Raw genomic sequence first — 26,256 nt, forward strand, 5'->3', positions numbered from 1 at the left:
AAAATTTGAGAACAAGACGATGAGCACAATGGGGCGGAGGGCACTTAATTCATTCACAACGCTGCCCATCAATTCTCACTTCATAAATACCCGTAAAGAACGGATTGCATATTTCTTTGGTATACCGTAAATAAAACGCACGAATTTTATGTTGTATAAAATGGCAGAGCGGGTCACAGAAAATACACACGTTAAGCTACGCAAGTAAAACGTGCGTTTACCGCACAGTGATAACGCACGTATTATGGTATGCAAGATGAAAATAAAATGTGCGTAAATATTTCCCAACCACGCAAATAAAACGTGCATAATTCTTGCTTGCTGTGTATGCATTTTACCCAGATCATTTAACATGCAGATTACTGATTAATGTACATAACATCCTTTATTAATTTTAATCAATGATTTTTAACATTGGAATGCAAGTAAATGTATCTACACTATCTAATTGGCAAGGAATTAGTACACACTTATTTACAATACTCTGCACGTTAATAATAATAGTTGAACAATGCTTTATGGATACATTAACTATTCCAAGAAGTGAACTATCAAAAGGATAATCTGGAACTGATGTGATTTTATCGAACTTTTTACATCTAATCATTACGTCATCCTCGAGTTTAAATATTTTATCAACAATTACGATATCATTATTTTTTAAAATGAAGCAGTTGTCACCCATCTTGCATGTTACCCAGTACGACAAAATCCTGTATCTTTTGAGTTCTGTCTTTTTTGACATTTTTACAATATTGTTGGAAATTTTCACAGTATGTTCAGCACTTTTAGAAATTTGACATTGCCCCCACTCCATCACTCTTTTTACAACTTGCTGTAATGGTAAATTATTCCCTCTAATTAACTTTTTTATAGAAAACAAATAACTTTCAAATGCGAAAGCACTAATACTGTCTAATGAACCAAATTTAAGTGCATCGTCTGCAATATGATTCATCGCATGTACATTATAAACTATACTTTTACGACCATAAATTTCAGCCATTTCTTGAACAAATTTGGAAAGAAGAGTTTTAGCGATAGAATTCCATTTAATATTATTTGCATTAGGAGATAATAAGATATACGCCGCAGTATGAAAAAGTAAGAAATGTTTTAAGTTTTTGCCAGGCACAACATTTCTTAAAGCACATTGACCAGTATATAGAAGAAATTGTCTAAATTCTGTGGCTTTATATCTTTTTATTTCAGCTAAGCCTCGAGGTCGGCGTGAGAATTCTCGGGGAAAATTTTTTCTTATTGACGCTAAATAATCAGAGATCATCTGCATCATTCTAGAGGATAGCCTACACGACAACGGGCCGGAAATAAATAGATATAAAAGTCTTCGCATTGTTCCTAGACAAAATAAATGCATATAGTCCAACACGAACTGGCCAACCAAATCTAAATCTAATCTTAATAGGGGTGAGTCAGACTGGTGATGGTCAGGGTCACATTTGTTACGAAAAGATTCATTTGTTCTTAAATTCCCTACCTCAGTTTGGAAATACACATGACCATCATAAAATCCTTCGATGTCACAACGTTCACAAGAACTATAGCCTGAATGTCCTTTTATACATTTTAGGAAACTACGGGCAGGGGTGTCACAAACGATACAATACAAAACTATTTTTACTTTTTTTTCGCTAGTTAACTGAATTTCACTTTGTTGTAAATGATAGATTTCATCAATGAATTTCTCTAAATACTCCCTCAAAGACGTAGGCTTTGTTTCTCCACAGAAAAGTCCAACTAAAATTGGCCTAATTTTGGGAAATTCCTTAATTCTAAATAAGATTGGCCACATTTGAGTACTCGAACTTTCAGTAACTGGAAACCCATCACAGCCAAATAATAATGAAATTGATTCGAAACTAAAAATTAAATTATTTGAATCATACAAGGATTTTATTTGGTTTTCTATTCCAAAATAAAAATATTGCCCTCCAGCAATATCTTCAACTGAAATGATTCTAGGGGTTCTCAAAAATGTTTTCGAACAATTAGGAAGCTTTACGTCAGGAAATTCCGAGTTAACAATTTTAAGTAAATCACTCAAAGCTGAATGAGTTATATTGTGCTGAAGGCTCCATAATTTGAGACTTTCTTTGAAATCTAGTGTTCTGGGCACTGGTTGAGGCTGAGACTCAATATCAATGTCAATATCAATGAAATTAGAATTCTCAACAAAGGAAGTAATATTTTTGTCACCTAAAATACTAGTTTCTAAACTAATGTTGATACTATTATCTAAAACTAAAGTGTTACTAATACTTTGCTCGCTTTCTTCTTGTTTTCCATTGCCTAACGCTGATTGAATTGATTGAACAAATCGCTCTGTCCCCTCATTGATCCTTCTTCTTTTGCTTCTGTACGACGACATTTTTCGATGGTGGACACTGTCCAGCAAATTCCCTTTGATTTCGAAGCCAGTTCTGAATGTGCTTCGCTACTTCGGTAACGGCAGGCAGCTCTGTACTTTGTTCTGTCTTTGTCGCTCGAGCAGCAGCTAAAATGTTAAATAATAATTCGTAAATATATTAGGGATAGTCAAGGTTAGCGATTATGTGGATTATAATCGATTCCTGATTATAATCCGGTCAAAATTCTCTATGGGCGATTAGATTATTTTTCGCAAAAAAATGATCGTCTAAATACACGATTATTTTGGATTATAATCGTCTTTTCAAATTAACATTTAAAGCGAAGCAACATCTCCATGACCACAATTTACTTGTGTATTTTCGTTTCTTGAAAAAAAAAATCTCGTTTTAATTGATCGGAAAAATTAATCGGGGTACTCACAGTTTTGAATTATAATCGGAAACGATTATTATTCACATAATCGCTAACCTTGACTACTCTTATTATTAATGATGCTCATCGGATAAATATATCGCAGCATGACTTTACCAATGACAACTTTGCAGAGGTTTGAAATTTCAAAGCGAATTTTTTCGTTGTGTCCGTTCCAATTGACTTTTGCCGCGAGTTCCTTGGAGAAAATCCTTTTCATAATTCCTGACACGACTTTCTGTATGGATTTCCCTCCGATTGCACAGAAAATGTGTTCCTGAAAACAAACCATACTTTAATCACAATATTACTAAAAAAGTCGTGTTTAAACTAATCATAACATAATCTAAGGTCAAACTGTACCAGTTTTTTTGAATTTGTCGCATCTTCCAGCCAAGTGTCAAGTTCAGAAAAGTCAGCAGCACATGTTAAAGGGATGTCGACTGGAAGCAAAACATTTGGCTCTGAATCCTTCCCTCCCAAATGTCCCAGAATGCTCCTATTATCGTCTTTAATTGCAGCAAATCCTTCACCCACCAACCGCTCTAATGCTAGAAAAGATAAGTTCAAAACCCGGCTGTACTTTCTATTATAAATATATATAACCATACCAAGCTGTCGTTTCAAGATTTCAGAGAGCAAATCTTCACATGATGTTGGAATCGCTGCCGCGGAGGATTGAGCTTGATTATTTTCGACAGGTCTTGCTAATGGTGCTACGCTACTTCCTCCTTCCTCTGAATTATTCGAATCGTGCGGGAATGTGGCGTTGTTGAATACGTCTACTTGAAAAATCTGGTCCTCAAATTGAATCAGACCTGAATGCAGTGCAATATTTATTTATTAAATGTGTATTATTTTGTATTCATTAATTATTTACTTGTGGACTTTTACTAAACTGGACTTACTTGATGATGGATGATTGATTCCCTTAATGGTTAAGACATTATCCGCCGGATTAGATAAGGTCTCGTTCATGCATTGAAAATTGTCAGTGCTTATAATAAGTGGACTTGAGTGTGCAGCCGCGTTTGCACTTGAAAGTGACGTCGTTTCAGTATCCGTTGTATCAAGGTCAGATGTTTCCCTTGCGGCCTTCTCCAGATTTCTGGCTTCGTTGTAATTATCTAGGGGACATATAATTTAATTGAGTATAAAATATTTAGAATTATATAATAATTGGTTACCTGTAGCTTTCCAGAATTTCACTTCCAGCTTTGGCCATTTGCTAGTGGGAACTTCGTGCTTTTTGATTTTTGCTGTTGGATTAGAGTTCGGTCCGGGTGGCCAGTGGCAGTATTTTTTGTCGTCACTCAACCAATTTGACGACACAACTTGTACGGAATTATCAGTTTTGAATTTGACGACGGAGAACATGTCTGGTCTTCTCTGCTGCTACGATGAAACTAAAATACCCGACGAAAAGTTTTCCTTGCGTCGCACTTCACTTAGTGATTCATATTATCCGCGTTTTACCTTTCATTTTAACGAGAGCAGCTTTTAGAGGGGACTAATGTATATTTTACACACTCAATTTACTGCGGAGAAAACTTGGGAGTTTTATGTACATTATACCTGTGTAAATATGTTGCCTCCAACACACGCGTGAAAATAAAATTGTCACGCAACTTAAACGTGTGTAATATTCTCAAAATTTATGCATATTTTTTTTACTCTCGTTTTACACGACTACTAACAAAATATTCACGAAATATGAAGGTCTGTTCTCTACGGGTAACGCTCGACTTTGTTGCAGCAGCCTCTTCTGCTTCCTTCGTCGAGTGGGATGAGTTATGGGCGGGAATGGAAATGAGACGGCTTTCGGGCACAGATCACTTTTTTTCGTGAAGAGGAGAAAATTTGTGTCCACTTTCTCCCAATTCGATTTCCCTCTTCTTATTTTGTGCGAAGACGTTATTGAATTGAAGGAACTCTTAATAATTCGGTGACTAATTTTGAGTTTCTGGGTAAATGCATGCTATTTAAGATTCTTAGCAGTATTGTCTTTTCTTTTATTATAAAAGATTATGCTAAAACCAGCTTCACTATCAAAGTTATTTCGAAATGTTTCATTGCTTGTGTCATCTCGTAATTACAATCTCTTAGTCTCAATTAAAAATACTTAATCCAATCACCACAATGACGAAATTTTTTGTCAATGTTTGAAACATTAAACTCGAGAGCATAAAATGCATCATTACTTAAGCTTGACGAATACAATTTGTAGTACTGAATGTAACCAAATTGTTGACGGTGTCGCTTCAACCCGGCTGACGATGAGTTCTCGCATTGCTTAGCGTGTTGAGGACAAGCCGGAGAAAGTCGCTTTCTCTCAGTTGCAGAGAACTGCGAGCGAGATGGATAACGAATTATCCGATTTTTCTTCTGTAAATTGGGCCGAATCGTGCGTGGCATTCCATTACGCATTAGTCTGGCCCACTAAAAGACCATTCCTTCCTTTCTGGCCTTCTCCTCCGTTCGGTTACAGCTTTCACTGTGCGAGTCAGATTAAAATGCCCTGATCTTAAACTCGAAAAACGTATGTTCAGAACCTAAAAAGTGGGAATGTCATAATGCCACGAGCACTGGCAATAAGTTGGCTGTAAAACGAGAATCGTATAAAAGGCAGATCTTTTCGCGTGGAGCCAGAATAGGAAATCTTTTGGAGGCGAGTTGGGGGCAAGGGCACAGTTGTTGGCAACACGGCGTATTTATCGCTTTCTCTGCAGACCAACAAATGGCACAATTTCGTATTTCTGATTTCGCATCGTGATTATCCGTCCTTTCAGTCAACAGCAGGGTGACGGGTTTTCAATATTCTTCCTTAAATTGGAATAATGGGAACAAATGATGTAAAAACAAAAAGCGGAAAACTTGTATTAAGTTGGGAAAGTTTTGTAAAGTGATATAAATTTTTTTTAATTAGAAAATTTGGAAATAATACATTTTTCACCAATTCTCAAAAATTGTTAAAATAGGGAAACGAGAAAACTAGGAAAATTCGAACGTCTGACAAATTCACCCTATACATGCTGACCTCCCATATTAAAGTCGCAAATGGGAAATTTCTAATTTCACATTGATCACGGAATTTTGCTTTCGTCACTAAATAAGTACGTCGCGGAAACCCTGGAACATCTTCGAAAAGACATTTTTGGAATTAAATTCGATAACTAGCTCGATTGAGAGAGACGAAAATGTTGGAATTATTCCATTTTCATTCCAAATTCCTCCCCTAATTTCCCTTCTCTCCGTCATCCTCGTTTTCCAACCGACTTCTGATTCACTCCAACTCTCAATCCTACCAATGTTCATCAACTCATTGAAAAAAATCACGCTTAATTGATCAACGCATTCTTTAAATTTTATCTTTCTCGCTTATTTTGAACGGAGTTTTTAAATACAAGTATTTTGCCATTTTTAGATTTTACGAATAAATTCCTTTCCTTTTTTGGCGGAATATTTTTTTCGTGTAAGAACCGGAATTTGCTGATGTTGGCAGAAATTTCCGTGAATCTAATTAGCCACGTATCGATTGGGGGGCGAGTGGGCTGAGAGAATGTCATGTCTTTATCCCATTAGCACAACGCCACGTTCCCTTCGCCTGCCCGTCCTCGTCTCGCGTGTTCTCCTCTTGGCCAGAGATGACATTCCTCCCGGGAGAAAAAAATCTTGCCCCGTGTCACTCTTGTAATTTTCGGAGTGGAAGCACAAATTTGGTCTGGCTTGTGAAATGACGAGATGTTGCGAGAGATGTCGGATTAGCAGAAAGTTGCCCAACACAGAATTCCGGCAAATTCCTCAATTTATTACAATGAAAAATATTTGCAGGATACCGACTGGGCAAGCTACGTATTTATTTTGCTTACGTCTATTTTGTGTTACAACTACAAAAGTTAGAAACGAAAATAATTCATTAACAGAATACATAAGGGACTGCTCTCTACAATTCAGCCTAAATTCAGTCTTAACTTTAATAATTATAAATTTTGATTGAAGTTTTGGTACCTAAAAATTGTTGTTGGTAGTTTAAAAGACGAAAATATTTTTGTAATTTTTCAAGAGCATAGGATTTACGCCAGAAATCAATATCTTCAATTTTGAAAAATTTAAAGTTAGAATAGATAATTAGTGAGACTATAAAAAGTTAAACAACAACAGCACTAGAATTACATAGTTAAAAAATTGGGATTTATATTTTAAAAGAAATAAATTATTTTTGTAACTTTTCAAAACTGTTCTGCACTTTGTACACCATGAAGGAATATTTTTGATCTGGAAAAATTTAAAATTATAATAGGTGATTCCTGGTCGATCAAAAGAATTATATAAGCAAAGTTTAAACAAAAAAAAAACAGGAATAAAACCTGGAGGACAAGAATTACACAAGTCGATCGTTATGGATTTGAAGTTAACCATTGCCGGAGGAGTTGTAAACTTAAAGTCATCATTTCTCTCTTATCTTTTTTTATTTGCTCCCATTTTTTATCCCGTTTGATCAGATTGGCTCCTTCCCCTCCTCCCCAGTCAAGCCTCCTTTCACTCACTCTCGACTTTCTCTCAAATAGAGCTGCCCCACTTGAAGAGGTGAATTCGCAGGAACGATTTCATTACTTGAGACGATGAACTCAATCACGTTTCTTCCAGGTTTTATTCCGACCTCGACTCCTGGCTGGCGTCATGTTCCACCTGAGAGCGAAATGTGACGGGAAAAAGTCGAAAATATGGACTTTCTCCCCCGGCGGATTTTTTATTGTGGGCGACGTGTCGTTAAAATTCGTCATATTATCTCAAACACAAATTGGCCATTAAATTTGACAATGAGAAAGAAGAGAAGATTTAAAATTAGGGATCCCGCACGTTGCCAGGGATTTTAAAATAGCAAAGCTTGAAAAAGCCTGTTTTTACCTAAGTACCATAAAACAGGGTTTTATGCGATTTAATTAGAAATCAAGTGCAAATTCCTGAATCAAAATATCAAATTTGATAAAAATAAAAGCGTATTTTAACAAAATTTGTATTCCTCAGACATAAAAGGAAACAATTATTAAAACATCTTTCTGAGACCAATCGTTTCCACATTTTAGGACAAAAACGCGTAGTTAGGAACCCTGGAGGAGGATCGGTTATACGTAAGTTTGTTCGTAACGATTCTCTCGGGGAGAAGGGAGATTACGGCTTTTCACCCTTATGCAAAGTGGTAGGGGACATGTGGAGATGATATTTTTTAAATTATGCAATTTATTTATGGGAAACAGCCATTGTGCAAACGATGTAATCCGTCTAAGGCATTTATATTTATATCTTCCACAAGTACATCTTTATTTTCGTTGGGTTTCTCACCCTACGAATTTTGTAATATCGCTAAATACACTATTAACCAATAAGTATCAACCAACCTACTTAACATCGTTCGTTATAACAAAATATAAAATCCAATTGGACTCAAAGTCTTCGTCATCGATTTCATCTTTGAAAAATCTAGAAAGTTTACAAATAATGGCTATCATAATGAATGATTATTTACACCCGTAAATATTTTTCTAATTTGAAATCGGGCAATATTTTTTGTAATTTTCTAGCTAATTGTTTCTGTGTAACTTTGCAGAGACCTGAATTTGGGTGGGAATCCGATAAAGCGGCTGAAAAACGGTGCATTTCGCTTCCTTCCGCAGCTGGTGAAGCTTGACCTGAGTCGCTGCCAAGTGTCGGACGTGGAGGACCAGGCCTTCGCACACCTCGCAATCCTCGAGACCCTTAAACTCAACTCCAATCTACTTCCCATCCTCTCCAACTACACGGTCAGTTCATAAATGTTTTACTACTCAGCTTCGTAAACTATGTTACTTCTGTAAAAAAACTTCACGGTTGCAAAGTTTACACAGTTGCGTACAATTCAAATCCACTCGTTATTTCAACTTTTTCCTTAATACATATTTACACTGCAAAGAAATATGTCATTGTGACACGCCGAGATTATTATTTTTTGTATTCTCTACTACAGTAAATTAATTTACATAGGTTTGACATATGGAACGGTTATCTATAAATTACAATCAAGCTTTTATAGATAGATAAAGAAACATACAAAGTTTACATAATATGGCAAAAACTAATTTTCCACATCATATATTTTTGAAAATATTAATTAAGCTTTAACACAATTACAAACTAGACCATTGTTATACCTAGACCTAGGCCATTTATTTAAAGGTTTAAGAGTATACCTGATGATTTTTTAAATTCCTTATCTCTCACTAGAATTACAAAAAATTACGTGAATTGGTTTTTCTTTCAGGTGAAGTCGTTGTCGCAGCTGCACGGCGTGGAACTTCACGACAATCCGTGGGAGTGCGATTGCCGTCTTCGAGACCTCAAATTGTGGATCGAGACCAAAAATATACCTCATCCAATTTCACCCACCTGCCACTCCCCCCAAAGGCTCAGCGGTAAGTGAGGAATCTACCTTAAATTTCCTCATATTATTTAGGAAATAATATAATTATTATATACATATTGGCAACATAAAAAGGAGATCTTGATTTATTTCTGTGGAAATTTTTCTACAGCGAAAAATTACCAGTCAGTACTTTTCTCACTTGTCAAATTTGTAAGATTTGTAAAATCTTTAAAAAAAATCAAAATTATCGTTGGTATAAATGCCAACGAAAATTTGGTTAATGAATTATATTTTATAAATCATCCATCTGAGGAAGTTTATCAATTTTATGCAGGTCGTGCATTTAAAAACATTTTACGCACGGCGCGATTTGTACAATAATATTTTTGGCATCGTTGCACGCCACTGTTAATTATTTATTTTGCTAATCCTAAGGGTTAATAATACGTAAAGGTACGATCTTCTTGAAGAACTTCAATCGGATGTTTATAACTCGATACACTGTGTAAACCTTTGTAAAATTATTTGACAAACGTATATTTAAACATGCAAATGGTAACCAAGTTTTCTTGGACACAAATGGCTTATTTCAGTCAAAAATGGTTGCATGAAATTGGTAATTTGGTTACCTTGATGCACCTGCTTCAAACTGTATAAAAATAACTAATGCAGATTTTTGCCCATTTCTTAAACTCATTTAATGTCTTCATTATACTGCAACTTTCTCCACTTTCGTAATAATTACAAGGTTACACAAGAAGACTTTGTCATTCTGTGGACCCGCTTCGGACTAAAAAGTTGCAAAAGTTATTAGAACTTTCAAGGTTTGCCTATCTCAGGGAAATTTCACTGACTGCGAGGAATTTTATTTTTATTTAAGAGAGAAAGAAAACTTTGAGGGGATTAGTTTCGACAATTTGAGAGTAAAATGGAATGCAGTCGTCGGGAAAGTTGTTGCGGTCATTTCGAGATGCCAAAAACTTTTGTGAAATAGCACAGAATTTAAATTTATAAACTTACCAATTCTTTAAAGCCAAGAAAATGGATATTTTTAATGTATGCACGACACAAATTATTTAGAATAGAAAGAGAAATGAATGAAATTACTTTCCACGAATTTTCAAGCTAAGGATAAAAACCTTACTGAAAATAATTTCAAATATTTGATCAAATATTCACAGCCGTGTAAATTCGCTTTTTAATTTGTTACCTGAACTCAAATATTATACAATGACATGTGTACGTCTATTAAATATTTGTATTCGAGTGAACAAGTTTATTTTAGCAGAGCATGCAAAAATGCACTACAAATATTTTGTAGAATTTGGTTCTGTTAAAGAAACCAAAATTGTGAACGTTCAACTGTGTCGGGTAGCCTGATTCCGTGTCAAATAAATAAGCGGAGAGAAATCTCTTGAAATCTGGGCAAACACAACGATGGTTAAATTAGCATCATTACTTTTGCAGAAAGTCGAGAGTTTGTTCGATTCCTGCGATCGCATAACGTTTCTCCATTCGAAGAAAGCACACTCTTAACAATGCGGTAGCAAATCTTCACTATATTTCAGATGTCATACTAATTTAATCAACTTTGACAAAACAAAATATTAATTTAGGTCCATTGAGCTCTTATTAAATTAATCAAACCACAGGTTTCATACCACCTCTAAAACTTGGTTTTGCATAATGTCTCGTAGAATTATTTAGCGTGTCCCCATCGACCCGAGACTCGTTAGTTTGCCGTATCTGTCAGGGAATCAGCTTATGCAATTGTCCTCATGCAAAATAAACAGACGAAAAATATTTCGCGAGTCTGGGCCTCGTTGTGTAACGTTCTTAATGCAAAAGCGGATCCGCATTTTTATCCGGACTCATTTCATCTCGTAATTTCCTCGTCGTGCGAGTGATGGGTGAAAGTGAAGTGTTTTATTTATGGGAGCCAAAGCAGGGGAAATTTGTGATTTGCAGAATTCGACAACTTTTCCTCGTGAGGTTTGCGATCGGTGGGGCGAGAGGTGATCAAAGGCTTTGACGAGCGATGAGAGAGACAGCTTTTTCAAGTGTACCTTCCAACTTGCCTTCTGTTCTATCTTTAATTTCGCCGAGGTAACCAAATTCTGCTCCTATTTGAATCCACTCTGGGGACAAAGTGGAACCACAGAATATTCATTTTTAACTTTACAGGATGTGCGGGAATTGCGTCATTAATTTTAATAATAAAATGTAGCGACGTCTACCCGGTCACAGAATTTAAATATTTGACAACGTTATTTTCATAGAAGCGGACTTACATTGCCAACGTCTTTAAAAATCCGCATGAAAATTTAAAAAAAATTCTGACCAAAGCTGCGCAAAGTGAAAACAAATAGCAACCTGTCTTTTCAAATAACTATACTGGCATTTCAATTTTATCACTTTCGGCGTCAAATTGGAACTACGAAAAAAATGCCGTACTAGTTTTAATTCGTGTGTGACTTGGGCCGTATAATTTACATGACAAGGAGAGGTTATCCGTGAATCCTAATTCCCCTCAAACCGATCACATTATTAATGCACCGTCCTTGACCACATTAACTGAGAAATTCAAATTTGCACTGCGTCCCCACGTGGAGATGCAATCACTGAATGCACGACGAGTCAAAGAAGTGGAATTCCAATCCATGCATGAAACCCTTCTCCGTTTTAATTAAAGTAAATTGTGGCAGAAATCTGAAATGTGAGGACGCCATCGATTCATTCTCGTTCGGAGAAACATTCGCAACATGGAATTCGCTCAGGTTGACAAGAATAAACAGATTGGCAGATGAAGATCGGAGACAATAAATAAATGCACGCTTAGTAATTTGGTAGCTAAATGGTATACACGTGATTATTCATTTTGGAAATAATTTTTGTTGTTGTGCTTATGATAACTAACAAATTTTAATTTCGCGATAAGGAACTACTACCAAATCGGTATGGTCTTACATCACTACCGTCGAATGCCAGATTGTTACCGAATTTTTTAGAGTGCAGATAAAATCGAGATAGATTGATTGATTCGCAATTTTTCTCTGTACAACAAAAGTCACGTAGGAATCCGACAAACTGATCCGCATTCTGGTCACAGGCTTCATTTCGTGGAGGGAAAAACCTTGGCGGAGACTATTCTAGGAATCGGCCTGATTTACAAGTGTCCACCGATCTCACGGCGTGTATGCACGCTGATCGAAGGACGGAGACGAATTTGCCAAGGTTTTTTGCTCTCTTGGGAATTTGTGATTGCTTTTCTCCAAATCGTCGTTCAATCCGGTTGATTTTCTTGTTTCCAATAAAGGTTTGCTTAAAAGATTGGTTAAATCTTGTACGCAATTCACCGCAATTAATATGTTCTAGATTAATGGGAATTTGAGGTTTGGATGAGGCAGCAACCTCTCCCTTTTAGTTCTCTAATTAATTAATCATAATTACAATGTTTAAAATAGTATCTATTCCGTCTACGGATTTAAAACTTAATTACAATTAAGTAGTTCCCTACTTGCGTAATTGGGAATATACGATAGTAATACTTGTTCTCATCTTTATTGATCACCGTGAATGTTTAAAAGATTTCGACGAAATGATCTCTGCAAGGAAGGATGTCACTGTTTTCAAGTGGATCTTGTGGCCATGATATTGAGTAGAGTCATGATTCACGATGTGAAAGTTATGTCACGATCAGACAAGAAATGAACGCGGAAGAGCAATCGCGTTGCAAAAAACACACGATCTTCTCTCCACTCAAGGTATTTAGCAACCAGGGTTCCGTTCCTTCTCCCACAATTTTCGCAGCACTGGTGGGAAAAATTTAGACTTTGCAATACCGACAGAATTATTTTCGTATGAATCACAGTCAAGACCAAACAATAATTTTTATGCTTTTCTCATTAAAACCATCATGACATCTCTCATAATGCGACATTTTCTCGTTTTCCCCACGACAATAATACTGCTATTAATACAGTTCTTAAACCTTAAATTAGTAAGACATTTACGCCGAGTTTAGAACTGGGCCCGTAACGGCCGTAACGTCCAAGTGCCTGCCAGTTCGTGTTTTATTTCTTTTTAAACCTTGTCGAAACAATAAACAACTTAACAGGAATAGCAAATTTATGGAAGGAGTAGAATTCATGTTCATAATTGATAGTTCTAATTTCTAATTGGTATTAAATGAGGTCAATCTGGCTATTTTTCGCAAGTAATCTTTTACCATGACAACCTAAGATGCTCAAAAATAGCACTAAAACGCACGTTATTACACGTAGTTTTTTTCCAAAACTCATTTTTGGCAAACAAGTCTTTTTTATACAATAATGTTACAAAACTTATGGCGCTACAAACAAACATAGCTGTGAATTGTCTGAAAACTGATATTCCAGATTTTTAATAATTTGAAAAGTATGAATAGAAAAAAGTATGGAGAAAGTGGAGATGAGAATTAATGAAATGTCGGATTTCGAGTGGGATGATAAAACTTGTTAGATTATTTATCTCCGCTGTCTGCTCATCCCTCGAATTCAAGGATATTTACCGCTTCACAAATCAAACACGTGTCGTAAATCATGATTGAGAGATGAAAGCTGGATAACGCGGAGAGATGTTCGTGCAAGCAAGGAAAACACCTTGAGAGACCAGTTTTACAAGATGATGAACAAGGTTTCCTGCACTCTAAATAATTCAGTGAAAAATTTCTACCGAATTGTCACAGTTGCTAATAATTTTCGGTGCAGTCAAAATTTGTTTTTTTAAACCTTCTAATTTCAGGCCGGTTTGGAAATTGATATTTCCATGAAAATTGTGTTGGTGAATTTAAACTGCGCGTGACCTATTATAGACAATTAGGTTATCCAATTTTGATCTCATATTTTTAAGAGTGTCGGACGTAGTGGGAGTGAAGCAGGACGCACGTTTTTCCCCATTTTGATGAAAAAGTCATTTCATTTCTTTAAAAGCCTCGAACTCTTGAGTGTTTGAGAGCGACTTTCCCCTTTCGGCTTTCTCCCCGTTTTATTTTCTTTGAAATACACTCACAAGTATAAAATACGACTTTTAAGGGAAAAAACGACGTTCACATATTTCTTATACTTTAGCCGAGTTCAAGGGCATATTTTGTGAAGAAGGAAGATCAAATTTATGTTGCCAATTTATTTGCATGGAAATTTATTCATGTTGTAAAATGCTGAAAATATTGTTTTTATTTTTCTTCTGCCAGGGCGAAGATTTTCGGAGCTGCCCGTGTCGGAGTTTGCCTGCCCGCCGCGGATCGTGTGGGAGGGTGGGGGCGGGGGTGGGGTGCGACAGGTGGGCGTGGTCGAGGGCGACAACGCCACCTTCGACTGCGCCTTCGAGGCCGTGCCAAGCCCCGTCGTGCGATGGTATCTCTTCGGTCGCCCAATCCTCAACAACACGATTCTCTCCTTCTCCAGGAAATTCATCATTTTCGAGGTGAGCCGAGTTTTTGAGGGTTTTAATCCTTTGGGTTTTGTATTTAAATATCTGTAAGGTAAGATCAATTTTGTGATCAACTAAACCGTAGAATTTGTATCTACATAAATGCAAATGCCCGATAGAATATTTAGAAAATATCAATTTGACACTTAAATTGTACAAGATTTAGAAATCTGTCAATTTAATGTATTTAATATCCCAATCAGTTCAATCTACACGATACATAATTGCGAATTCGACTTCATGACGATGCTTCTTAGCAAATATTTATGCATGAATCTGCCTAAAGCCGAGATCATTTTCTCCTCAGATAGACACGACTCAAGTCCCTGGTTATAACCGAATTCGCGCGTTGAAACTGTACCGGTGCACTAATTTGATCCCGAATTCTGCACACCTACCGAAGATTTGATTTTTGATTCGATTTCACGACTTGGGAAAAATGAGGTGCATGTGCCTTCTGCTCACACGACCCGTGCTGGCTGCGATGTCGAGTGTGCAATCAGCGGAAGTTAAATGACGCAAAGGGAGAAAGTCTAGCCTTGAGAGAAAGAGGTGAAAACGGTGAAAAGATCGACGTGTTAAATTCTGAAGATCTCTCATTTTTTAGAAACTATTTCTCTTCCCGAGTTGAAGTCGAAATGAAGTGAAAGTCAATTTCCACTTTGATTCCGGAGTCATGTTAAGAGTTCTGAGGACATGGATCAAACTCAAGTGGGCTGAAATTATTGAGGAGAAATTTTTTAATCTGGAAAATAGTAGACAAGATTTTATACAAGTTTGGTAGTAGCTAGCTGGTGGTAGAACTGATTTCAGTTGGTCACCCATCAATGGCATCAATTGAGTAACAGATTGCATTTCAATTCACATCTTATAATTTTGGTAGAAATTAAAATTTTCTATCTCGTTCGCAAAACATCATTCAAACGAAATTCAAAATTATTACCTACTCTCATAAATTTTGAATAGGTTGTAATTTTTTATCGAATTACTTTCAGCGTACTTTTTTCATAAATAATACGTAATTTTTCCGAAAATGACTTTGATTCTGCTCTATTTCTAGGAAAACTGGAAAAGCAGTTTGGTGCTAACCAACACGAATTTGAAGGATGGCGGCGACTTTTTCTGCGTCGTGGAAAACTCGGCGGGTTTTGTGGAGGCTAACTTTTCCTTAGAGATTCTCCCGCTCCCCCCGTACCAAAATATTTTGGATACGTCGCACATCGTCGTCGTAGTTTTGGCAGTTGTCACCATCCTCATCATGCTCGCCATAGGAATCGGAGTGTTCCTCTGGTAAGACAAAATTTTTAAAATTTTCGAATTTTTTATTTTAAAAAAACCCTAATTTGTGTCTTGGTTTGCAGGTACCGATGGCGTTTGGCGAAACAAAGGGCAGCCCAGAGTTACAAGGGGAATGGGCACGGTCCTCCGGGTGGCGAGTTGTTGACACCGGTGAAGCCACCGCGAATCAGCTACGACTATGAAATAAATTCGGGTTCCCTCGTCCACCAAAATGGGTTCAAAACCCACCACGCCCATCACGGCAAAGGCGGCGGCGGAGACTCGAACACCGCGGATAATCCAGACCTCATTTTGGAGACTAATAACACTTCCAATTATCAGGTAATAAAGCGGAACACAAATCTCAAAGTTACCAAGTTACTGAAATTTCGACAAAAATGGTATCCTCGTGACTTTCGTTACATTTATTTTCATTGGGGGTTAAAACGTAAGAGTAATGACAAGGGCTGAGTTTTTTAATCTGCATAATATGATACTCAAAACAACCCAATGGTATACCAGAAATATACAAACAATTATTTTATTCGACCACTTTCCAAAAATCCCTCTTTGAATTCGTAGCTTTACAATTTACGAAATTTAGGAAAAAACGCACTCACTTATGTAATTTTCTCAAGTTCTTTAAATAAAGTGTTTCTCAGTGAAATATTATTACTTTTACGTGGATTCTATTTCACGTAACTTTTCTACTCCTCCATTAAGAGAAATGTAAAGAGAAATTGGATATTCTTCTTTCAACCTACGCAAAGGCTGAGGTCGCCTTTAAGAGAGATTTTTCCGAAATGAAAGTCATATTTCAAAACAAAAAATATTTCGCTATCTGCAAACACACGAATGGATAATCTCGTCTGACAGGACGGCCTCCACTTTCACCAAACCTCGTGTTTACATTCCGTCTTCTCCTTCTTCTTCTTAAGCCTTGGGAAAAACAGGATAAAATCGCGTGTTTAGAGCGAGATAACGTGAAACACGGTAAAACAGCTGGTAGAAAAATACCCAACGAAATGTTTCCTTATTCTCGAGAAAAGCTGAGATAATCTCGTGTCCTGGTTTAGGGAAAATGCTTGTTTTCTTAGCTAGGTCAATTACTACGAGCCAATTCACTCGGGTATTTGTAACCCAGTGAACTGTGTAATTTTTCTAAAATTTGTGTACAACTTGCACAAAATAATTTTTCTGTGGTGGGTTCTGTTATTAGACTTTGTTTTTCTGTCAATCTACTTTGTCTTAATTTTGTAAAAAAAGATTCATGGTTAGAAAGGTAACGTGAGTGGCCACCTTTCCAGGAAATAACACGTCCTGAAATTCCTAAACTGAGTGCACACCGAAAGCGGAAATTAGAAACAAAGCTTTTTGTACTGGTTGAACTTATCGGGCGAGTTCATCGAGTTTGTTTTACTTTCTCCGCCGTCACCCTCGAGTTAAAATTCTACTTTGTTTCCCTCCTCGAACATTTCGTAGGCTGCGTCTGATTTCCTTTTGGAGGAGAAAAGTCAAGTGGTCGGGTGACATTGATTCATCGCGAAACAAAATGTGAACGATGGGTCGACTTACATTTCACTCTACGAGACGCGAGGGTTTTGTATTTCCTTGCCCACAGGCAAGAAATTAAAAAGTGGTCACAAATTGTATACATCGGATCAGAAATTATGAAAACCACCTATAGAACAGCACTGAATCTTTTCTAAAATTTATTACGCTGTCAATAATTCTAATATTTCCCAGATTTCATTATTAATGTTACCTTAAAATTTAAATGCAATAAGTCAATTAGGTGAATTGGATTTACGCGAGTTCTTCATACCTGACTTTGTTTTTATCCCAGTGTACATAGAATTTCCATTTCCCAATTTCCCCACTGGGAATCATCACTCTGACAAATTCTACTGTAAACCCTGGTTAAAAATAAAGCGGACATTTTATAGTTTGAGTTTGTCTCAAATATAATTCCAATTTGGGTTTCGAGATAAGAAAAAAGAAATTTATAATTTAATCGAATCGTGTTCCCAAGAAATGTCGATTCCGGGAATCCGACGCTTTCTCCAATATTTGATCTGCTTTCACCGAGAAGATTGGATTCATATTCCGGGAAGAATTTGTGGATTCTTCGTACCTGGAACAAAGTGTGTAAATAAATGCGGGAAATTTGAGTGGATTGCTAATCTGGACACAAGGTCAGGCTAGGTCAACATCGGCCGTGTCGCCCAAATTTGTGGAGAAAGTCGTCGCGAGTGATTATGAATTTCCTTTGGCCACTCGTTTCCCTCGTCGGATTTGTTTGCTTGGTTTTGTAGAATTTGGTTTAGGGAAAAGTGGAGGATGTTGAAATGGGGAAAGTAATGAAATGGTTGGGACGACTCGAATCTAAATTGGATGATGATGGTGATGGTGATGGATGAGCTTTTCGCCCCACTTATTCACCACTCGCGACACGAACACGCCAGCAAAAGAGTCGAAAAGGCGGAGGGAAAACCGATACGAAATCCGAACAATTCCATCCTTCAAACTTATTCCGCTCAACGTAAACACGACCAAAGCCATTGAGCAGCCAAAGCAGTGGGAGAAAGCAGAATGAAAATCCGATTTGTTCAACTCAAGGCAAACCTTGAGCAAACAAAAGTCGTGGCGAAAGTCCTTTCGGTCCTGCCATGCTTTAAAAGGGAAGAAAAGGAATAAAGGATGCAAAGGCAAAGTTTCTGTAGAATTTTGAAATTGATGGATTTAAAATTTCGAGAAGCATCAACTAAAATTAATGTAGAATTTTGGGACAGAAAAACCTGGGAAAGGCAATGAAATTTTGATCTTTTTAATTTTATTTAAGAAGTTTAAACTAAAATTAAAATTGAAATTTGATGTTGAATGCGGTAGATAAAAGCATTTCGAGCGACCCTATTTTCGGTTAAAATAAGGAATGTGAACCCATAATATGAGACTTCATTATTCTTTGTAATATATATCAATATTTATTTTTTCGAAAAAAATCACAAAATTTTGATGACTATAATTATGATCTACTTTACTTTTGAACTTTAGGAGCACGGGGGTCTTGGAGGGGAGGAGGAGAGCAACAATTCAGAGCTGAACTGGGAGCAGGCGAGCCTGAGTTACCGCAATCTTGGCTACGCGACGGAATACCCGACCGACTACGGGCTCCCAATTATCCACGAAAACTCCGTCTACAGCGACGACACCCACTCCACCGCTTTCTACCCCCTCCCGCCACACCCCAACGGCGCCATCCCCCACAATGTCAGCTTGCCCCTCAGCAACGGGTGCTCCTCAACCGTCATGTCCGGCGTCTGGAACAAGAACAAGGTTGGCGCAAGGATCACAGCGCCCAACGCGAGAGACTCGCCTGACGAAGGGTATCAGGAAGGCTACGTCGGAACGGACGTGTAACAAACGGTGGCAAATATGCTAATTTAATATATAAGCCAGAATATATGTAGTTCCTCCCTTGAGAAGAAGGAGAGGAGTCAAAAGTGTGTGCTAATTAAGTTAGGATTTCTTTTTCGGGGAGAAAGTGAAGAAATCAAAGTGATGTTTAAATTTTATGGGACGAATGGAATCTGGAAGAAATATATTTTGAAGTGGATTTTGAAACCTGGGAGCTTGAAAATAATAAGGTAAGCAATTTGAAATTATGTTTTAACACGTTAATATTTAAGTCCGGGAATTTATGAGTATCAATTATTTTATTATTTTATAGTAGTAACAAGTTTTCAAAATTAGTGTATCCATTTTATGCATTTTGTAAAGTTATAGAAATTTTTGGAATTTCGTATTTTCTCGATCGTACGGATTTTTACCAGATCTCATATTTTCCCTACATACATATTCGAGATCTTTCTCCCGAAATTGAGTCCAGTGCCGTCCACCTAATTTTTAAAAGCCCAGAGACTTTCTCCGTTTCATTCATGGCACGATTTTTTCGAACGAAACTGGAATAAGAAAGCAGACGAGGAGGGTTTTTTTGCTGTTTGAGTGGAGAGGATTTTCTCAAGAGTTTGTTATCCGGCCTGTTTTTTCTCCCGTTGAATCCAACTGCGGCCGCATCAGAAAAACAGGGAGGCGATACGTAACAATGGGGGCGAGATCTGTAAACGAGATGGTATTGCTATTCTGCGCGGCTGTGACGTGACGTGACGGCGACATGGTGCATCAGAGATGAAAGAAAAAGCTGCACTCTGGGCGGAATAAAGGAAAGTGCATTTCTCATCAAATAGAAATGACAAACAACGAAAAGGATAAGAACGACGAGAGAAAGTTTATCCGAGAAAATCCATATTTAGGAAAATATGGCGTTAAGAAAGTTTATAATTTTGCAAAAACTAAATCTTCACATTCCTTCATCCGTCTCCCAATACGCTGCAAACAATCCACGAACAAATGTTATTACACCATCGCCAAATTTTGGTAATATATTATTATAACACGCAAACTATATTTTGTGACCTAGTTGGTTTTAATTTATTCGGACAAATCGTCGTTCGCTGATCGGACACAAAGTTGAATTTCTTGGTTATTTGGTATTGAATTTCTCACCAACGACGATTAATCGAATGTTATAGGCTTGTCAAATCGGTTTAATCATACATATTTGCAACCCTGTAATAGATTCGAACATCATTATTTACAGTGGAATTCGAGACACTTGCTCCACTCGGATGAAAGTCTAAATTTAGGAAAAAATATGGTGTCGAGAAAGTTTTAATACTGCAAGGGCGAAGGGAATATCGCTATTTTCATATTGTGTCTCATTTCTCCAAATAGTTCTAAACTTTTGTTTCGCTTTCTATCATTTTTCTCTATTTTTCCGTCGTCATTGTTTTCCACGGTTGAGATGTCAATCGTGGATCGAATTGAGTTTCAGCCCTCGGAGCCTGTTGAAGAATTGAGTGAAAGGAGGCGTATGAATTTCTTCACCTTATTTACTCTCACCATCGGTGCACGTCTAACTCTCGCCCGACTGCCTCTATCCCTCGCTCCTTCCTTCTGTAGTTTCGGACTGCTTTCCATGTTCATGGGCAACGGGGGAAGGAAGTAAGTAGACCAACGGTTTATTTCTGGGAGGATTGGGCTGATACAGCGGACGGAGGCTGACAAAAGGAGCAGAGTTACACAACAAGAAAGACCTATTTCCCAGTGAGGCGAAAAAATTGGACCTTCTCCTATTTTTCTCAATCATTCCTTCATTCAGGTATATACGAGTGGGAAGAAGAACGAATTTCGGGTGCAGCAGGAATGATTTACATTTCGTATCGTGAAATAGAGAACGGATCGATCCATTGACGGATGGGAAGAAAATGCAAATCTTATTTGTGGTAAAAGAGGCAGAGAAAGTTGATGTTTTGGTTTTGCAACATAAATGCAAATATTTCGACCCTGGGAATATATATTTATTTGAATAATTTGGGAATATATATTTCGACACTAAATTAGAATTATCATTTAATGATTTTGACCTTGCAACTAATTTCGAATTGATACAATATACAAGACCTAATCAAAAATTGATAATTATTTTTTTGTCGAACGAATGCAATTTTAATGATGAAAATTGAAACATTCAATTTGAAAAGCTTGAGATCAAACATGATTGTCACAGTTTTTCTAGCTCTTTGATTAATATGAAATATTACTAACTATTTTTTAAGAAAAGATGGCTTCGAAATGTAGCAAAAATTATCGCATAATATGTACAGCCAAGTCGACAGCGTATCAAATTGCGCACCTTGTGATGAAAGGTTGCTCAACTTTCTCTCCTTCCGTGGCGAGACTTTCACTGTCTTGAATCCCATCCAAATCGCAAGTTTGGCCATTTTCCAGATTTGCAATTCACTTCCTGGCCAACGAGCTAGGTATAAACTCGGGCAGTTTGCAGAATGGGCCGTGTTCATAATGGGCAAAGGTGAAAGCAGGCGAAAGTGAATGTTTAGCAGAATGGGCGACATTTCTGGTACGACTATTTTACTTCACATATGACACACATTTCTTCCTCCGCACACAATGCACCGCGTTTCCGACCGAGTTCACTTTACTGCACATTTCTCATAAGGCTAGTGAAACTCGACTTTCTCCAAGATTACCCCCGGCACCTCTGCCAAACTTACCGGCATGAATGAACTTTGGCCCGTTTCCTGCTAGTAAAATGTGAATTATTCTCCCATTTTTGCGCAAACTTTTACCTGGCGAGAGTAGGAGAGAAGGACAGCACTTTGATGATGGGATTGGATCGAGCAATCATTTATAGATTTTGCATCAAACAAAGTTTCCGATCAAAGCAAACTAATTAAGCTTGCATCACACGAGCGCAAATAAAACTTTGCAAGCAGGCTCTCGTTGGTGTCAGTGCACTCTAAATATTTTGGCAAAAATTCTACATGTATAGCAAAAGTATGTGTTCAAATTGTGCATGTGCCTAGTTACAACCATTCTGGTTCTACCTAACCTAACCTAACCTAACCATGATTTCCAAGGTCTATCTGGCCTCTATTTTTTGCAATTATATATTTACCTATATTACCTGAAATGTTATTGCAGCATAAATATGACAAGATTTAAATTATTAAATTTGACTTTATAAAGGTGCACTGAAAATGAACGTCAACTTCCACATTCATTATTCACATAAATCTATTTAAAGGGCGAGAGTCCCATCCCAATCTCTATTTCGTTGCCATATTTTTTAGCGTGTTTCTTTTTCTTGGAAGCATTTGCTTGCTCCACTTTTTGGCTGAAAGTTTGATAAGCGAGGAATATTAGTTCCAGTCATCGGTTTCTGGACTCATTTTGCTTCCTCATTTCCACGACAGGTAATTAATGCTGGAGAGAAAATCAGTACTTTGGGAAATTTTGGGCCCCATAACGGAGAGAGGATCGATTTTCTGGAAATAATGAAAATTGGATACGTATCGGGAGACGGGATTTTGATGACTGGGAGGAAACAAGAGCGACACAAAAGAGCGATGACAGTGCAACGGTGTTATTAATCTAGAGAAGATAATAGCACACGCTTAAAAATTATTACCCTAAAAGGAGTAAAATATAACTACATATAAACGTAAAAGTGACTTTACCCGATTTGGGGTATACAGCCACCACGCAGCAACAAAGTAACGGTAGTTACCCTTTGCAAATAGCCATTTACCCTATTCTCGTCTTGGTGCTAACCCTGGTTGGGGTTACTGTTCTAACCCCATATTAAGTAAAATGAATAATGGTCGCGGTATTTAGTGTCTCAATAAAATGAATGCGGTATTTGTAAATATCCTCATTAGCATATTTTTATTTCAATTAAATCCACTTGCACTCTTTAAATCACAATTATAAAACAACCAAAAATAATATGAAATAATCGCCTTTGATAACCTATGTACATATTTAAAGTGACCGGAGAGTAATGGTAATTTAGTGAAGGAATTTTTGCATTGAAAACATACGTAAATAGTGCCATTTTGCTACTTCTGAATTCCTTCAAAAGTTTCGTATTGGTACAATTGTTGCCAAATTTTATTCCGCGTCGCGTCGTCCGTTGCATTTTCTATTTTACAGAATAAAATAAAATGAAATGAGCAAAGTGTAAGTTATGGACAATTGTAGATAAACTTACCCTTGAAAGTATCAAAACAATAATCCAGCCCACATTGCGATAGTAGTCGAGTATTTTCTTCCATATCTAGTACAGTTAGTGTGGAATATTTCACGAGCTTCAACTAATTAATTATTAGGCAAATTAATTAATGTATACTTTAGTTTTAATTCGCAATCGGGCACTCACTCTTGTTACAACAGCGAGGGAAAAGTTGAGCGTGGACTAAGCTTTTTTTTGGCGGGACAAAGTACCCGGAATGTAGTAAATGCTAGTACAGTCTGACCCTGATTGGTGTAACGTCTAACTTATTTTAAAGTAATATACCGACTTAACTAAAATTATGGCTAAATGATGCATAACTAAAATTGAAGTTATCCATTTAACGCTAAATTTAGTCAATGTTACTTTATATATAGTTGTCTACCAGTTCACTTCTTGCAAAGTCGGGAACATTTTTAAGCGTGCAGCAAGATATTACATTGTCAACTTTGCAAGGGCTACTGGCCATTTATGCAATAAAGACATACATACATATTACATTGTCAACAGGGTTTCAATTTTTCGGAAAATTGAGAAATTTTTCATTACTCGTTCACCTTTTTCAAAATGATTTGCAAATTTTTAAATTAATTTTTTTGACAATGATTTTTCATAAATTATTTGCTCATTTAACAAAAATTAAATTATTTTTTCATAGAATGCGTCTTTGTATTGGTAACCGGAAAAAATCACCTGGAAAAAATCACCTCGGAAAATATCTCCCGGAAAGAATCTCAAATGGAAATAATCCCCTATGAAAGAATCTCCTATGGAAAAAATCACCAATGGACAAAATCACCTCGGAAAAAATCCCCAAATTAATAAATTATAGATTCACTAAATCTATATTATTTTTAGTAAATTTTACTTCAAATAATGTACTCTTGTTTTTCTCTCTACATACATATTTGTATGTTTATACATACTTTTAATCTTAAGCTCGATGGTTTTTGAATAACTTCTATCATATGAGTGAAGAGGAACCACAAGATATTTTAATGCCATATTCACATTGCGTCCGCCACACTTAAAGGGTTTAAAACACTAAAACCACCAAAGATTTTAATTTGTTAGGATTTTGAAAATATGTATGTGCAACATTGTACTCAGGTTCTCATATCAAATGCTTCATAAATTCAACTTTAGGAAATTTTGATCGTTCCCTGGTCAGAAAATTTTGCAAAAATATTAAAAAATGAAAATATTTGAGTTTGACATTGGGTTATCTTGGACTACAACAGTCGAAATTTAGAATAGAATACAGTGAAGACTTCCTCCTGAGTATGCACGTATGTTTGTACATATATGTATGTATATAGAGTGAAAAAATAAGAGTTACATGAATTCAACACAAGCTGACCAGTCTATTTCTATATTATTTGTAGTAAATCTATAATTTATTAATTTGGAGATTTTTCCGATGGTGATTTTGTCCACTGGTGATTTTTTCCATAGGATATTCTTTCTATAGGGGATTATTTCCATTGGAGATTCTTTCCGAGGTGATTTTTTCCAGGTGATTTTTTCCGGTAATCCTTTGTATTGGTCAGTCAGACCTACGAGATGCTTGGTCTTATATTTTTTAAATTTAAGTTGAACCTGAAATTCAACTAACGAAGGTTGACGAGAAAGAACCCTGACCCTTGTTTTGTGTGAGGTGATCCTGCGGACGGTTGGGAGCTGAGGATTAGAATTTGAATGTTGATTACTCATCTCGTTCTCTGAAATCGTATCGATCCACCTGCCAACAAATCTCTTTCAAGTCCATTTTCCTATCTACACGCAAAATAACGCAAAAACAATCCATTACCACGTGGTGACAACAGTGTAGATTTCGATAAACATAATATTTACTTCAGCAATGTTGGGTTATATCATTACTAAATTCCAGTGTGTTTACATTGCCAATAGCAAGGTTCTTACCTTGTTAGCTATACTTTAAAAATTGAGGTATGACCTTCAATTTGTTTAGTTTGGTCCGAAAGATTGCAATTGAATTTACTTTGTAATCAACCCATGTCCAAATCCAGCTATTACCAAAAAGTGCAAGACCATGATGGTTTTAATAATTCGTTACTCTCTGAATCCTATATGCACACTTTTCCTCTGTTCTTTTATTTCGACGAGGAGGACGCCGTGGGAAAGTGTGGGAGTGGTTGTGAGCTGGGAAATATGGAAATTTATGTATCGAGCGATGTATCACCGTCGACTCGAGCACAATATCGACCCGGCCAGACAGACACCACTTCCGCCACAAAAGCTGAATTATGATCTCATTTTGAACTTGGGCCACTGCATCGAATAAATTCAAGATGAGATGGAAATGCACTATGGATTTCGCCACGTTTCATGAGAATACATAATTTTATGCGATTTTGAATTCAGCTCGATGTGGAAAGGGTTTTGAGATATGAGATTTTTAACACTTTGCTCGCCTGAAAGCAGAATGTATAAAATTAAAACTTTTAAATGGAAGTGGCAGTTAAAATTAAATCCGCCTTGGAAATTTTTGCATTTTCATAATTTTTAAAGTCTTTTAATGGATTGTTGGGATTTTGAACTAAAAAATCATAATGCTTTGAAAAAATAACCGTATAAATCATAAGACATGCTCCAAGATATTTCAATTGCTGATTAGTAAATCGAATTGAGA

The 26,256-nt window shown here is 36.7% G+C and overlaps 2 protein-coding genes across 3 annotated transcripts in view; one reads left to right on the top strand and one right to left on the bottom strand.

The window, feature by feature from the left end:
- The window catches only part of LOC110862100 (leucine-rich repeat-containing protein 24), a 75,613-nt gene that overhangs the window by 37,941 nt on the left and 11,416 nt on the right, over positions 1 to 26,256 (top strand). The window contains exons 4-9 of the mRNA XM_035845236.1: positions 8,411 to 8,603; positions 9,101 to 9,251; positions 14,433 to 14,665; positions 15,732 to 15,961; positions 16,033 to 16,291; positions 19,004 to 19,596. Of these exons, the coding sequence (XP_035701129.1) occupies positions 8,411 to 8,603; positions 9,101 to 9,251; positions 14,433 to 14,665; positions 15,732 to 15,961; positions 16,033 to 16,291; positions 19,004 to 19,369 (1,432 nt within the window). The 3' untranslated portion in view covers positions 19,370 to 19,596. The remainder of the gene's footprint in view (positions 1 to 8,410; positions 8,604 to 9,100; positions 9,252 to 14,432; positions 14,666 to 15,731; positions 15,962 to 16,032; positions 16,292 to 19,003; positions 19,597 to 26,256) is intronic.
- Positions 360 to 4,526, bottom strand: LOC118433365. Of its 2 annotated transcripts, XM_035845238.1 has the most exons (6): positions 3,990 to 4,526; positions 3,711 to 3,929; positions 3,414 to 3,620; positions 3,166 to 3,353; positions 2,920 to 3,079; positions 360 to 2,515 (listed from the first exon to the last, which is right to left on the bottom strand). In XM_035845238.1, exons 1-6 carry the CDS (start codon positions 4,177 to 4,179, stop codon positions 2,352 to 2,354), a joined length of 1,128 nt encoding a protein of 375 aa, XP_035701131.1. In that variant the 5' UTR covers positions 4,180 to 4,526; the 3' UTR covers positions 360 to 2,351. The 2 variants fall into 2 exon arrangements, with proteins under 2 accessions (XP_035701131.1, XP_035701130.1); XM_035845237.1 differs by having other exon boundaries at positions 3,166 to 3,620.

The sequence above is a fragment of the Folsomia candida genome, unplaced genomic scaffold (genome assembly GCF_002217175.1).
Source record: "Folsomia candida strain VU population unplaced genomic scaffold, ASM221717v1 Fcan01_Sc049, whole genome shotgun sequence".
NCBI lineage: Eukaryota > Metazoa > Arthropoda > Collembola > Entomobryomorpha > Isotomidae > Folsomia > Folsomia candida.